Source organism: Eptatretus burgeri, chromosome 5, assembly GCF_056783735.1.
Source record: "Eptatretus burgeri isolate ZD-2024b chromosome 5, Ebu_testis_v1, whole genome shotgun sequence".
Classification (NCBI taxonomy): Eukaryota; Metazoa; Chordata; class Myxini; order Myxiniformes; family Myxinidae; genus Eptatretus; species Eptatretus burgeri.
In genome coordinates, this window is record NC_140965.1 from 46,926,874 (window position 1) to 46,943,187 (window position 16,314).

Genomic DNA, 16,314 nt, shown 5'->3' on the forward strand with positions numbered 1-16,314 from the left:
GGTCGGTTTGGCAGTGATCGGGTTCGAGTTGCCGGAGATCGACTCGTCTGGTCTGGTCTGGTTTGGCAGTGATGGGGTTTGAGGTGCCGGAGATCGACTTGTCTGGTCGGTTTGTCTGTGCTCGTCCAACGGCGGCAAACCTTTTTCCTTCCCGAGGCATATCAAGCACCTTAACCTTCTCCTGGAGCGTCAGGACCTTCCTCTGGCGCTTCAGTTCCTTGCCAGAATCCTTAGAAGGTGCAGGGCGTTTGGGCGGCATCGCTGGGCTTGGAGAAAAAACGTAGAAAATATTCGAAGTTCACAAGCGAAACACTCAAGACAGCGACACGTGATGAACTGAAGGATTTATCTTTTATATTTTATATATTATTACCGCGATATACGGGGGGAATCCGCAGAAAAAATGAGTTACGTTCCAAGGGAAAAAAACCCGCGATGAACTGGGGGCGCGATAGGTGAACCGCGATATAGCGGGCGGTGACTGTATTCCCAGGGATGGTATTTAAATATCTCTGTGAGGTTCTTCTTCATCACTCCGGTTGCTCCAATGATCACTGGTACATTTTGGAGCTCTTCAGATTCCAGGATCTTTTCACTTCATTTTTGGAATCTTGGTATTTTCTTATTTTCTGCATTGTTTTGGATTTTAGTCAGGTGAGCTTATGCGATCGAGCAGTCCCCGCAGGTGAGTGAGTCGTCAGTCAGTCGGTCAGTGAGTCTGTAAACACTTCAGTCATTATCGCTTGAACCAAACACTCGATTTTGATGCAACTTCGCCACAAGCTTCCTATCTGATATGAAACCTCTTCCCAGCCATTACAATGAGTCTTCTTTGTCTATGCTCAACCTGTCCAACTCTTATTTATATCTTCCTGCTAATTTTATCGTTTTTTCGGTCATTGGTTAATATTTGTTGATATTTCATTTTATAATTTTCTTTAGTCTTTTTTTTTGTTGTTTCAGTCATTGGGGCTGTATTTGTTGCCCTTTCGGTTTCATGTGTAAAACTTTCCATTCACACCTGTCTTTGAAAACTTTTTGCAAGGTGAGTTAGATATACCTTTTCTGCTTCTGCTGTCCTCTTGTTTGCATCCAAATTGGATTCGCTCGATTGGATGTCGTAGTAAAGACCACAAATACCAAGTGTGGGAAGTGACTGTGCCAGATGTGACTGTTTTAAGCATAAACACACAAGCCTCTGAACAAATGAGAGGGAACCTATTTTGTGATGTTCGTCTTTGCACATCTGATGGACAGGCTTGCTCAGCTAAATTGCTGGTGGACACAGGTTCAGTCTTTTCCATACCTCCAGTCTACCTACCTGGAGCATTTCAAGACTGCACTTCTTGCAGAACCACAATTACACTTGGAGACTCACCGAAAAAAACACCGATCTCTGTCGTTGGTTGTCTTCAAGTGACACAACCATATTTCTGTGCCTGCTGATTTTTTTTTTTTTATTGTGCCTTCTGGAACACCTATACTCGGCATGGACCTCTTCACTGCTCTCGGACTGAATATTGTTCATGGATGTGTTACTCCTGCATCAGTACTAAGTACCTCTGTACATCAAACATCGTTTGATGTCATCCATTCCCACATATTGAGGAGGTATTCGCAGAACTTCGGGGAGCGAGAATGTTTTCTACTCTTGATCTTCAGAGTGCATACCATCACGTGCCCTTGCATGAGGAAAGCAGAGACCTTATGGCTTTCATAACACACGAGGGACTTTTCCATTTTTGCCGTGTTCCTTATGGTCTTGCTTCTGCTCCCAGTGCATTTCAGCGAATGATGTCACAGATCTTAGCTGGCCAGGAGGGCGTCCCGTGTTACCTTGAGATGACATAATTGTTTATGCTTCGTCTCCTGAGAAACACGAAGAATGTCTTCAAGCTGTTTTGAATTGTACTCATCAAGCAGGCTTAAAACTGCATTATGACAAATGTCATTTCAGGAAGGCTGAACTTTCTTTTTTCTGGGTCACATGATCTGAGAAAAGGGCATGAGCCCAAACACCGAATATGTGGTGGCAGTAACACAAGCACCACCCCCAAAGGATGCATCTGCTCCACATTCTTTTCTGGGTTTAACTTCTTGGTACTCCAAATTCATTCCAAATGATGCAACAGTTATGGAGCCACTTCGTGCCTTGCTGCGCAAGGATGCTGACTTCTCCTGGACTGGGACTGCACACACTCAATTTGAAAGGGGAAAAAAAATTGATTTCTACCAGCCCTGCACTTGCTTTGTTTGATCCTACTCTGGCCACCATTGTGACCACAGATGCGTCTGATTATGGACTTGGAGCAGTGCTCACTCATCTTCATGAGGACTCTACAGAGGAAACAGTAGCATTTGCCTCATGGACACTCACAGAATGCGAACGCAAGTTCTCTACAGTAGAGGAGGAAGCACTCACCTGTGTCTGGGCAACTGAGAAATGGCGTACTTACCTATGGGGTCAGAAATATATCCTGCGTACAGACCACAGTCCACTGACCACACTACTGTCTTCGAAAGGTCTTGGTGTAGCTGGAATGAGAATTGCCACGTTGGTCTCCACGCTTACTGTCGTTAAACTACGAAATTGTGTCCAAACCTGGCCATCAAAATGTGACTGCAGACTGTTTATCGTGGTTACCACTTCCCATGACAGAGCCTTACCACGAACCGGATATAGAAATGGTGGCTTTAGTGTCCGGTGACTGCCCTGCTATACCTGTGGAACAATTCAAGGAAACTTGCAATAGATGCCCTATTCTGCAGAAGGTGTGAGGATATGTCTCCAGAAGATGACCTTGCACTGCGAAGGGCATTGACCCAAATGTACTTCCCTACTTTTGCATTCGGAATGAAATGGCTGTCCAGGAGGATTACTTGATTCGGGCCACTCACCGTGTGATAGTGCCGACAGAACTTTAACCCAAGTTAATCCAGCTTGCCCATGATACGCATCAAGGTATTGTAAGGACTAAACAAAGGCTGTGTGACCTCTACTGGTGGCCAGGGATGGACTCCCAAGTGGAAGTTGCCATCTAGTCGTGCATGACTTGCCAAATGCATGATAAAACAGCCGGCACTCGAGTCCCACCTTTGCAACCAGTTCCGCTTCCTCATGCTGCTTGGGAAAAGCTTGCCATTGATATAGTAGGACCACTTGATAATGGCTAAATGGACTGTTGCTATGCCATTACCTCAATTGATTACTTCAGCAAATGGTCAGAAATAGCCTTTAAGTCCCAAGTAACATCTGCTATAGTTATCAAGTTCCTGACTACAGGATTCAGTCGTGAAGGAAATCTGCGGGAACTTATCTCTGACAATGGATCTCAGTTTGTTTCAACTGAATTTGAAACATTCCTGCAGGAAAGAAACATCAAACACTGCCATAGTTCTATATATTACCCACAAGCCAACGGGGAGATAGAACAATTCAACAGAGTGTTTAAGGACTGTTTACATACTGCAAATCTCAAAGGGAAGCCCTGGAAATCATTCATACCCAACTTCTTCCAAACATATCGAGCTACAAGACATGCAACGACTCATCAGACCCCTGCTGAACTTCTACATGGACGTACATTGCACACCAAGTTGCACATTGGAGATCGTCAAAGCAGTGTACCTGCTGCAAGACTCGAGGATGTGAGACGCTGTGTTCAACAGAAACAAGAGAAGTCTAAATGATACACAGACAAGCGTCCGGGAGCGAAACCTTCCACCTTCCATTGTGGCTCTTTTGTGTGAGTTCAGAAACCTGGACTTCACCAGAAAGGACAAAACAAGTTTACCCAACCCCTCAAGATCAGTGAACAGAGAGGTCCTGCTACCTACAGACTCTGATGGGAAAGTGTGGAATGCAATTCATCGAGCACCTCCAATCGAGACCTCAAATGGACTTTCTGCTGGAAGTACGACAGGTTCTGAGGACTATAGGGCACATAGCTCTGTCCAACAAATGCCTCCGCAAGTTTTTACCCCATGTGTTCATCGTGGGACGAGATATCGTCGAGCTTCTGAATGGACCAAGGACTTTGTCACGTGACATGCTTATTTTCTTTTTTTTTGGGGGGGTCATCACCAGTTGTTATTTTCACGAGAAAAAGAATGTGTGATATTGAGAGTTGCATGAATATTAATGTATGCATGATGAGCCGGAACTAACGAGGTGGAACCGAAAGTGATGTCAGCGGGCTGTCGAGGAGTGAAGGAGGCGAGAACTGCCATTAAACGATTGAGCCAAAGGACTTGCGTGTTGGCTGATTCTACTACACAACAATCAGGCCTTGTCCTGTTTCCCCTCCTCCTCCTTCTCCTTCTCCTTCTCCTACTTCTTCTTCTCCTCCTCCTTCTTCTTCCCCTCCTCTTTCTTCTCCTCCTTCTTCTCCTCCTCCTTCTCCTTCTTCTCCAGTTTATTATTCCGCAACTCAATTGGAACACTGGTATTGCTAGTTGGTTAATGGTTTTGATTTTGTTTCTCGGGGTGAGATCTCTGTTTTCAGGATCAACATTGTTCCATGCAGATGTTATTTACAATTGTTTTGCGCTTTTTTTTTTTATGACATATTTGTTGGCCCTCTTCCACTCCAAGGTATTTGTACGATGCTTCGTTTTCTAGTTCCTGTATTGTATCTCAGTCAATTTTTATGTTGTCCGTTTTTGTTGGTCTACCTTGCACAAATGTGAACATTCCGTTTGGATGTCATTGGAGTACCGCTTCATTATTTCAGTTGTTTTGCCATTTTTTTTAGATCCTTGTGGACGACCTCTAAGTCTTACGTTGTTGTTCTTCATCTTCTTCTTGTGGGCTTTTTTGTTTCACAACCTACAGTTTTCATCGAAACTTCCTGAAACTTGGCATATATATGTAAAAATCCCCTGCGCAGACAGTAACCATCTCCGATTATGAAAATTCCTTCCAGAAAAAAAGCTATGACGTCAAAATATCTCCGCTAATGGAAATCGCCTAAAAAATTATCTCCGAAACTCGGCAAGCTTTTTGAATTCTGTTTGCGGAAATCGAACAGGGCATTAGCAGAGATGAATTACCGCACATTTGATACATCACTATGACGTCATATCAATTTTTTATGACGTCATATCAATTTTTATGACGTCATTCCTATTTTTTTGACATTTTCTGTTTCACAACGCAGAGTTTTCATCGGATCTTCGTGAAACTTGCCATGTATATGCAGAAATCCCACGCGTAGGCAGTAACCATCTCCGATTTTGGAAATTCTTCCTTGAAAAAAAAGTTGACGTCATAATATCGCCGCTAATGGAAATCGCCTATACCATTATCCCCGAAACTAGGCAAGCTGTTTGAATTTTGTTTGTGGGAATCAAGCCAGGCATTAGCACAGATAATAATTTATCGCAAACCTGATACATCACAATGACGTCATTTTCGTTTTTATGACGTCATCATTAAGAGGACGAGGATCTTAGCTCATTTGAGCTTGTTTTGTTTTTTTGTCCTTTGGTGCAGCGTTTTAAATCGTCTATGTACAGTTGGTGTCACCTTTTTGTCTCTTTGAACATATTTCTTATTTGATGTCAGGGTGTATTCATGTCCTTGGGCATTTTAATGAGGTTGATCAGTGAGTCCAAGGCCAGGCAAAACAGGAGGGGGTGAAAGGCTCTTCCTGGAAGATTCCGCATCGTATCTTCACCCCTGGGATTTTGATCTTTCCTTCCGAGGACTGCAGTGTCAATGTGGTGTTCCATAGCTCCATTGATTTCTCAATCAGTTTGATTATTTTGTGGTTGATCTTGTGCAATTGCATGCATTTTATCATCCATGAATGTGGAACACTATAAAAAGCTGTTTTTTAAAAAAGTCTATCCATGCTGTGAACAATTTGGCTCTTCTGGTTTTACAGTTTTTGAGTATGGCGTTGTTTAAGTATGTGTGTGTGTGTGTGAGTGAGAGAGAGAAGGATCAGAGTGTTAGACTGAGCACGTGCAACATGAAGTGTTGAATGGTATATGCACACCATTGGCGTTGATGATGACCGGTTGTTGCAGGTTCGGGTCAGACCGAAGATTTGGGGTAACATGCAGTGCACAGAGGAGACTCTTTCAGTACAGCAACAAAGATGGATGCAAGAGGCTTTTACCATGGTGAGTTATCCCCACAAACATCACCACCAACCAACGTGCAGTGGTCATGTGTATGTGCAAAGCAGACTGTTGGTGTCACCAAATGTGCAAATCAACAGCAGTGGTCCAAGTGCAGTGGTTCAATGATCACTGCACTTTTTTGGTCTTCGAAAAAACAATTTTTTTTAAAATATATACAAAATCTAGGTTCATGGAAGAATGAGGTGATGGAAGGTTCCATCCATCCATTAGGACCATACTCTGTGCAGAGCGTTGGTGCCGCCGAAGCAGTCTCCTTGGCTATTGGGAACAATCCTGGACGGGTCGCCACTCCGACACAGTATACCAGCATGCTGGCACTCATTTTGCCGACTCGGAAGGATGACAGGCAGAGTCAACCCCACCTGGTGTTAATTCAACAGCTGAGCGGGATTTGAACTCAGGACCCTAGGATCCCAAGCCCACTACCCTAACCATTAAGCCAACACCAGGCATGTGATGGAAGGTTGAAAGGCCAAAATATACACATTGGGGTCACAGTTCAACACAAGCATGGAAAATAATACAGAAAAGAGGAAGAGGAAACAGAAACCTGCAAGGAATAGTTTTGGGTTGTGTTTATGTGCATTTTTCTAGGAGGGGTCTGTAGCTTTCACCAGATTCTCAAAGGGGTCCATGACAAAAAAGGTTAAGAATCACTGCTCTCGAGACACTGCAGCCGCCACTGGGATAGGAGTCAGTTTCATTGATAGCAACTTGTTTGATTATGGGTTGAGGAAGTCAGAAAGCCAAGTTTGAAGGTGACCTTGTATTTTGCAGGCAGAGAGCTTGGTAACTGGAGCAGAATATCAGACTGTGCCAAATGCCTGAAATACCTCCAAAGAGATGGTCCTGACCAAGATTTAAATTTAGGGCAGGCATCCATTGCTGAGAGAAGAGCAGCAGCATTTCCAGATTTGAATGGCAAGGCTGGAATCCAAACTAATGGTCAGGGATCATGCTGTTTGAAAGAGGAAAAACTTGATTTCTGCAACAATGGTGGAGTCCATGAGTTTGCTTGCAATTCGAAGTAACCTTACTGAGCTTTAGTTGTGAGGATCTATTTTTGCATCCTTTTTTATGACTGGGAAGTATTGCTTGTTGACTTTCAGGCAGGTAGGAGAAGGTCAAAGGAGATAGACAGGCTGAAGTGAGCAGATGCAAAAGTATCAAAGCAGGGTTTGTGAACATGGGCACTGATATCAACTAGGCCCAACACTGAATAGTCGAGGCTGGACAGAACATTCTTTACTTTCATTGGTGTGAAAGATATGGGATGGGGTGGGCTGGGGACACGAGATTTGGAAATGAACACCTACGAGGTGTGTTCAAAAAGTATCCAACCTTAATTTTTCGTGCGTAAACAAATGAAGCTAGGGAGGCGTGGTTTGGTACATGTATGTCGGCGATCCTAATTCGTATGCGTGAATATTTTCCCGCCTGCAGAAGCTGTGAGTCGCCGACAGACCGCCAATGAGTGAGGAAGTGTAAGTGAGTGCCGTCGGATTTTCGGTTTTGACAAAATGACGGATCACTGCGGTCTCATCACCAGTGATCACTGTGTTGAAGAAGTTGGGATCGCTGTTCACAGTCTCCAGCATGTCCTGTGCGATCTCCAAACGGAGTTGCTTCTGCTCGATCGTTAGCAGCTTTGGCACGAACTTCGCTGAGATTATCCTTAAGCCCAAATCCTCAGTCACAATGGAATGAATGGATCCAATGCTGACGCCCGCCTCGTCTGCAAGTTCTCTGATCGTGATTCGACGATCCTGCATCAGCAGGGTCCTCACTTGGTCAATGACGATCTCATTTCGGGACGGTGAGGGCCTACCAGAACGTGCTTCACTTTCCACTGATGTGCGACCATCTTTGAAGCGGTTGTACCACTCTTTTATCTGTGTGGTGCCCATTGCTTCGTTCCCGAAGGCCTCTTGAATCTTGCGGATCGTTTCCACTTGGGAATCGCCAAGCTTTACACAAAATTTGATGCAGTAGCGTTGTTCAAGTTTTTCCATCATTTTGTCAAAAACGAAAATCCGACGGCGCTCACTTACACTTCCTCACTCATTGGCGGTCTGTCGGCGACTGACAGCTTCTGCAAGCGGGAAAATATTCACGCATACGGATTAGGATCGCCTACATACGTGCACCAAACCACGCCTCTCTGGCTTCATTTGCTTACGCACGAAAAATTAAGGTGGGATACTTTTTGAACACACCTCGTATATGAGACATTCTGCCTTGTCTTGAGTGAGGTGAGACCTTTCAAGGAAAGAGGCCGCCTGGAGAGTTCAGCCTTGAAATGAGCAAGATGTTGTTTTCTGGCTTACCTGAAGATTAACACACTCCTGTTTTGTTGGCCTTATGGAGTGAGCTAAATTTACCCTCGGTTGTTTGTTTCAATGTTGAGAAAGCCTTTAGCTGCAATGATCTCACCACAGGATTTTGTGTATCAAGACCGGCAGATGGACAGAATAGCCACAGGTGGGATGTTATAAACTGATGCATGAGAAAGTCAACTTTTGTGAACTTATTCCCAGGTGGAATTGGTCATCAAATGCTGGGGCAATAGCAGCACAATCCCTTTTATATATTTGTGAAAGGAAAGATTTCAGTACCTGAAGAGTGGGCCTGTGTGTACAACAAGATTCTTCAACGTTGAGATCACTCTTGAACAATATCCAAAGATGTATTTGCTTTGACAAGATAATCATAACAAGGGCAGAGGAGGAACAGGAGAGGTTGGCTCGGAAGTGAGTCATTCATTCCCAAGTCCAGTTGGGAAAACACTCCATTTGCAGAATTCCTGATTGCAAAATGTACACATTTGCTCAGATCGACAGTCACAGATGTCTTTCGCTGCAATGGCCTGCTTGGTTGTTGTCGAGCTATCATACAGCCAGCTGGCATGGTGATGGCTTAAATTGATATATGAAAAGCACACTTGGTATGGATGGTTGAGAGTTAATCCAGGTTGACAGAAATTGAGGTACACATGGAGTCATGGAGGTACACATGTCATCGTTGAGTGTACGATACATCAGACAGATAAACATTAGGTGGCTGAGGTGACGAATATGCATCCAGAGGCCGAGGAGATCCCACAGTCATTTTTCATTACCGTATTTTTGGTGTACAATTGATGTAAAGTCTCAAGTCAAATTGGCTAATTTTCTCATTTTTCTTTTCTTCATTCATAGATAAGTGATTTGAAGTACAAGACGAAGCAAAATCAACTAAGGTAGTTGGAAAAACTGTCGGTTTCAGGACAATAGAGGTGTTAAACCCCCCCTGACGTTCATAACGCATCGATAGCTACAGTACGTCCAGTGTCATGAATATTAAAGTGAGCTGTTTTTTTGCATATTATTTGAATTACTTTGTGGGAAGACCTTTCAGATAAATAATGTAAATAATTTTTCAAGATGTTTGTTATCATAAAGAGGTACAGTACTTAAAGTAAGCTACAGAATCATGTTTTAAACCATAGATAAGTCGATTCTGAGTACAAGTCAAGGCCTGGACTTATGGGGGGGGGGGGCATCGACTTGTACGCCAAAAAATATGGAATTCATTTTGCTACGTTTTGCATCTCGCTCTGTGAATTGGTGTATGTTCTGCATTTTTTTGGTAATGATCATCTTAACCCTTACCGTTTTGAATGCGATAGGCGCATGAAGCTCTGGACAATGGAGAGGTGCCAGTGGGTTGCGTCATGGTCTACAAAGACACTGTGGTTTGTCGTGGAAGCAACGAGGTGAACGTGACCAAAAACGTGCGTTTTGAACAATGTGCAATTAAAAATGAAATAATTTGACATTCTAGGAAGCAATATAGGTTTTAAAAGTTGTTATTAAATTCTCCTTGTGATGATGCATAATAATTTATCCTCCATCTTAACCATTTGTTTTCAATGACTTATTCAGGTCAGACATGTTTTTTTAAACACGATACACTGAACTGGAAATGAGAAGTCAAACATACATCTCAGGGCTATCCATGTGATGAGAAAAACCAAACAAATGAGCGATTATAAAGTCAGGATTGTAAGATTGCATGTCCTCCTATATTAATTAGCATTTCAAATACAGGAAATTACTTTACAATGTATAAGAGGAAGAGAAACAAGGTCTTAAAAGGAAATTGTTTTTGCATACAGGTCGTTATACAAGGTCGTTATGTTATACAAGGTCGGCCACAAAAATGTGACACGTTTTGAGAGACCAAGCATTTTGTGTCTAAGCCTGCATTAAAAAGTTGTAGTGTGTGTGTGTGTGTGTGTGTGTGTGTGTGTGTGTGTGTGTGTGTGTGTGTGTGTGTGTGTGTGTGTGTGTGTGTGTGTGTGTGTGTGTGTGTGTGTGTGTGTGTGTGTGTCCATCCTCCATAACTCCAAAACCATGAAACTTATCAGCCTGAAACTTTGCATGCATAAAAAAAAAAATACTCCAAGGAAGTGCAAGAGTGAAAATTGTGTGTTTGAGTTTATTAAAACACCCCTTTTGAAGATACTAAATGGCCTTATTTAATTATATCCTTTATCAGGCGCATCCTCAGTCTCCGCTCTCTGTGGGTTCTTAAGGCGCATCCTAGGTAACCTCACTGGGGTCTGAAGCCGCCATGTTTTTTGGCCTGCTCAACCATGCACCGACTTGGAACAGACTGCAACGATTTCTTAACGATAAAAGTATTTTTTTTCCCCACTTTCCTCACGCATATTATCGAATGCCTATTCATCATAGCTAAGGATCACTGAATGCCTCACTTTTGTAAGTGCTCTAGTTTTCAAACTACAAGCTTGGAGTGATTTCATGCATTATATGATGCAATTTTCCACAATCTACTTTCACAGACTAAAGTATATCATCGAAATATTATTTCGGTTTTGAGGATCGTATGTCATCCGAACTAAATAAGTGTTGAAATATGGAGTGAAATCTGATATTTTAAAGGAGTAACGAGTCTTATAACTTAGCCTAAATACCTATTTACTTTAAGTAAGTAAGGCTATGGTCTCTTCTCCATATATACACAAGAAAATGTGACATTTCCAAAGCATTAAACTTATCTTTTTCTACTGTTTGGAGAATTATCTTGAGCGAACAAAAGATTTAGGAATCTGCCAAAATTAACCAGATTCATTGAGATATATGATTTACTGCATTCCCTGTTTGACATCGTGCTCTGTCCTCCAGATGGACTGCTTATCCATAGCATCTGCCAGATCTGTGTCAATATTGTTGGAGGTTTCACGAGGTGCTCCACAAGGAATCAAAACAGATCTGGTGAAAAACTGACATTTTGAAATAAAGTTATAACGTTTGCGCGGACCACAAACCGATGCACCACGTGACTCTGCACAGACGAGCAAGCAATGTTCCGGATTATCTGCGATGTTTATTTCACGGGTCATTAAACTTTGCGATGTCTCCAGGGTTGTTCTACGTTAAAGAGCAACTCTTTTGTGGACACAGTCATTATTTGAACGAATTCATTTAATTTCCTTAACTACCGTGGGCGTGGTGAAGACCGGCTATAAAGTTAAAGGGTTCCCATATGGTAAGTAGCCACAGCCTGGCCAACCATTCCTTGTCAACCATTTAATTGGAGTGCTTGCTTGAGTGCTTAAGCTACTTGCCGAGCACCCTACAGTCAATAGCGGTACAGTTCGTGTCCCGATCTGGACGCACAGTCAGCAGTTGCTATACGGTAGAGGTACATGGTTTACAAAGGTTATATGGTTTCTCTTTGTGAGTTTAAAAGCAAAATATATTTGATAACACTCCATTTCCGAGCCGTTTGCCGTATTAATGTGTTTTCTAAATTAGAGCCAAATTTTTTTCCACCCGCCACATGACGATTGGCAGCTGTTTTTAAAAAAAAATTAATCTTTATGCACATCTTCCTGAAACATCTATAATGCAACATTGTTTTTATAATTTGTTTTTTGAAATTCCCTCAAAACAAGGATGAAAGCTACTCAAGGTTTGGGTTGTATACAGTATGTACTGTCGTTGGTAATCATACTGACTCCAATCTGCCGATTCCTGAAGAATTGCAGATATCGGCCAAGTGTGTGTGTATGTGTGTGTGTGTGTGTGTGTGTGTGTGTGTGTGTGTGTGTGTGTTTTTGTATGTTTTGTGTTCAGCAAGCAAGCATAACATTTTCTCACTGATAACTCCCCTCCCTCCCCCCCCTCTCTCTCTGTCCCATCCTCACTTTGCCCCCATCTAATACAGAGCATCTCTCTCTTTTTTTCTCTCTCTCTCTCTCCCTTTCCTCTCTCTCCTCTCCCTCCTCTCTCTCCTCTCTCTCCTCCCTCTCCTCTCTCACTCTCTCCCCTTTAGTATTCCCATCAGCAAAGCAAAGGGTGGCATTTGCTAGTTAGAAACTATAGCAAAATTATCTGTCTCATTGATGGTAAAGGTTTAAGTTGATCCATCAATTAAAATTATTTCATGGAATTTAAAAAGGTTAACTGTGTTGCACCCTTGGTTTCATTCAGAGCCAAACCTCTGAGTTACTTGTACTGCCCACCGCAAAATGGTGGTCCTACATTGGGTGGCGGAGGTTGTTATTTGTCTAAAAAGAGAGCAAAATATAGCTATTTTAAATTGTGTGTAACTCCATCAAGATCAGTGTTAAATCTACTTTAATCCAGATGTTTATGTTGATTTTAAAGATTACTAGAAGGGACAATAAAGTGACTGACTATAATGCATCAAGAAAAGTGAAATGAAAATACAAAATAACCAATCAGAAACTTTTGAAATGCAGCGTGGGATGCGGCTGCCATAAACGGGAGAGAGACACCATGGTTTGATATACATACATACATACATACATACATACATACATACATACATACATACATACATACATACTTTTGGCCATGTAGTGTGTATGTTTGTATGTGGACACTTGCTCGTCCAACATCTCATTCTAAAATCATGGGCATGAATATGGAGTTGGTCTCCCCTTTGCTGCTATAACAGCCTCCACTCTTCTGGGAAGGCTTTTCATGAGATATTGGAACATTCCTGCAAGGATTTGCTTCCATTCAGCCACAAGAGTATGAGTGAGTTCGGGCACTGATGTTGGGTGATTAGGTCTGCCTCGCAGTTGGCGTTCCAATTCATACCAAAGGTGTTCGATGGAGTTGAGGTCAGGGCTCTGTGCAGGCCAGTCAAGTTCTTCCACACCGATCTCGACAAACTATTTCTGTATGGACCTCGCTTTGTGGACGGGGGCATTGTCATGCTGAAACAGGAAAGGGCCTTCTCCAAGCTGTTGCCACAAAGTTGGAAGCATAGAATCGTCTAGATTGTCATTGTATGCTGGAGCGTTATGATTTCCCTTCACTGGAATGAAGGGGCCTAGCCCGAAACATGAAACACAGCCCCAGACCATTATTCCTCCTCCATCAAACTTTACAGTTGGCACTTTGCATTCGAGCAGGTAGTGTTCTCTTGGCATTCGCCAAACCCAGATTCATCTGGCAGACTGCCAAATGGTGAAGCGTGATTCATCACTCTGGAGAACGTGTTTCCACTGCTCCAGAGTCCAATGGCGGAGAGCTTTACACCACTCCAGCCGACGCTTGGCATTGCACAAGGTGATCTTAGGCTTTTGCGCGGATGGTCGGCCATGGAAACCCATTTCATGAAGCTCTCGTCGAACAGTGTTTATGCTGGCGTTGCTTCCAGAGGCAGTTTGGAACTCGGTAGTGAGTGTTATAACCAACAGACGATTTTTCCGTGCTATGTGCTTCAGCACTTGGCAGTCCCGTTCTGTGAGCTTGTGTGGCCTACCACTTTGCAGCCAAGCTGTTGTTGCTCCGAGATGTTTCCACTTCACAATAACGACACTTACAGTTGACCGAGGCAGCTCTAGCGGGACAGAAATTTGATGAACTGACTTGTTGGAATGGTGGCATCCTATGACGGTGTCACGTTGAAAGTCGCTGAGCTCTTCAGTACGGCCCATTCTTCCGCCAATGTTTGTCTATGGAGATTGCATGGCGGTGCACTTGATTTTATACACCTGCCAGCAATAAGTGGCTGAAATAGCCAAATCCACCAATTAGAAGCGGTGTCCATATACTTTTGGTCATGTCGTGTATGCGTATATATGTGTATGTGTGATATATATATATATATATATATATATATATATATATATATATATATATATATATATATATATGCAATTGACCTCTCCCACACTCCTCGAGCTGAAGCTGCTGCAGAAAGCAACCCAAGAAGGCCGACAGAAGGTAAGCGCTTTGCTATTTCGAACCCTTCCCAGAGATCCTCCACAGCTATAAAGACGTTCACACAAAGTGCACACATGATAATCCCAATGCTGCACACCCCCTCAGCGACCGGACCGGTTTCATCGCTTATTAGCGATTCTTCAGCAACAACGCAGACAGCAATGCATACCATTGAGGCTGAGGGTGTGTGCAGCATTTGCTAAAAAACAAAAAAAAGGTCTGGTATTTCACTCAAGCTGATTGACAAGGACCCCAAGCAGTCATCTCCCTTCAGGACCAGTCAACCATATTTACTGCCCCGATGTTAACTCGGTCTGGGAATTCTTCCACAGGAACCTGCTGTCTGTCATGCACAGATTCGTCCCATCTCCTCTTCAGTTATCCTACCTGCCCATGATAGCAAAATATAGCTACTTTAGATTCCATGAATTCCTTAATCCATATCCACTTCCTTAATTCACGCGATTGCATCGTAGGGTTAACAATCCTCTTGAACTGTAGTTCAGTCACTCAAACTTTTGGGCCTCATTCTCAGCTTTGATCCTTTTGATTAATTTTTGCCAGTACTGTAAAATTTAACCTGTTTACGAACTAATGCTTTACTGTGGAAGGTAAAGTGACTTTCAGGCCACCTCATACTTGTATGCATACAAACCTGCACAGGTGATCCTCCTCGTGCCATCGGGTGCAGAAAGCTGCCGAGGCAGATTCTTTGGTTGGGGGGACAGTCCTGGACAGGTCGCCACTCCAACACAGGATACTCGACTGGCTCACTTTTCCCAGTAAGATGGTACTCGATTTGCCGACCTCAGAAGAATGACAGACCGAATCAACCCACCTGGTGTTATTTTGGCACAGCTGGGGCTTGAACTCCGGACCTTTAGATCCTACAAGCCACCACCAAACTTGCACACATACCCCCAGTGAACTCGTGTGTTTTCACATGATTTATTCATTTTTAAGTTTTGCTTCATTTTGTTTGATTGTGAAAATGACCAGTGCCTATCGATTCAAGAGACTGCAGATCTGCTCTCCTGCATCTTAATTCCAGAAACAATTGTTCTCTAATCCAACCCAACCAATGGTTACGTGTCACCCCCAACTCCACCCCATGATATTCATCCCTTAACCTTTGTTGTAGTACAAATCAAATCACAAAACAACCATGACTTCTCCGAAGAGAAGCAGAACCTCCCTCGAATGCATTATAGTGTGTTGCATTTGTTTCAACGCCAATTTCCCCACCACACCCTTCCTCTTATTGCAAACGTCAAGCTTGTTCATCCACTGTGGTTTCCTTTCCCTTTTGATCTCACTCTTCCTCATGTCCATTATTCCTCCAACTGTCACTCTGTTGTGTCCATCTACCTTGCTCTTGGTGCTGTTGGGGAGTTTCCCCCTCCCACTATGTTCTCTTATTATTTCATTATATTCTGGTTCATTCTTTGTTATAGCTCTTCCACAAGCATTGACTTTGTTCACAAAATAACCATACTACTACTACTACTACTGCCCAAATTATTCTCACCTTCATGTGACGTTGGCCGGGGAAGGTTGCTGGTCCAAGTCTTTCACCGACCGGCTGGTCAGTTCTGACGTTCGGCTGAAGGTGATTTGGGTAAAGATTTGTTCAAAAATAACTCTACTACTCGGTGAACCACATCGTGAGATCTTTGACATCCACCAATAAACAGTGCTGATAATATTGTTGCGGATTCGCGCCCGCCGGCGTGCTGACGGCCACGTAACTCGAATCGCGGCACGTCGCCCACCGGACGGACAATCCAGTCGTGATCCTCTCGGACTAACGCCGGGAACCAGTCACGGGTGGACCTTTCGGTCTCACCGCGATCGAGCCAATCAGCCCCCGCGTGGGATAGGGTTGCTCGCCAAA

General features: G+C 43.3%; 1 protein-coding gene across 8 annotated transcripts in view; it reads left to right on the forward strand.

The window, feature by feature from the left end:
* The window catches only part of ADAT2 (adenosine deaminase tRNA specific 2), a 49,922-nt gene that overhangs the window by 2,133 nt on the left and 31,475 nt on the right, over positions 1 to 16,314 (forward strand). For 6 of the 8 annotated variants that reach the window (XM_085881753.1, XM_085881755.1, XM_085881754.1 and 3 more), the window contains exons 2-3: positions 6,034 to 6,129; positions 9,818 to 9,922. In XM_085881753.1, coding sequence (XP_085737879.1) covers positions 6,064 to 6,129; positions 9,818 to 9,922 — 171 coding nt within the window. In that variant the 5' untranslated portion in view covers positions 6,034 to 6,063. Of the gene's footprint in view, positions 238 to 6,033; positions 6,130 to 9,817; positions 9,923 to 16,314 lie in introns of all 8 variants that reach the window. The other 2 variants (XM_085881750.1, XM_085881752.1) reach the window with 2 other exon arrangements.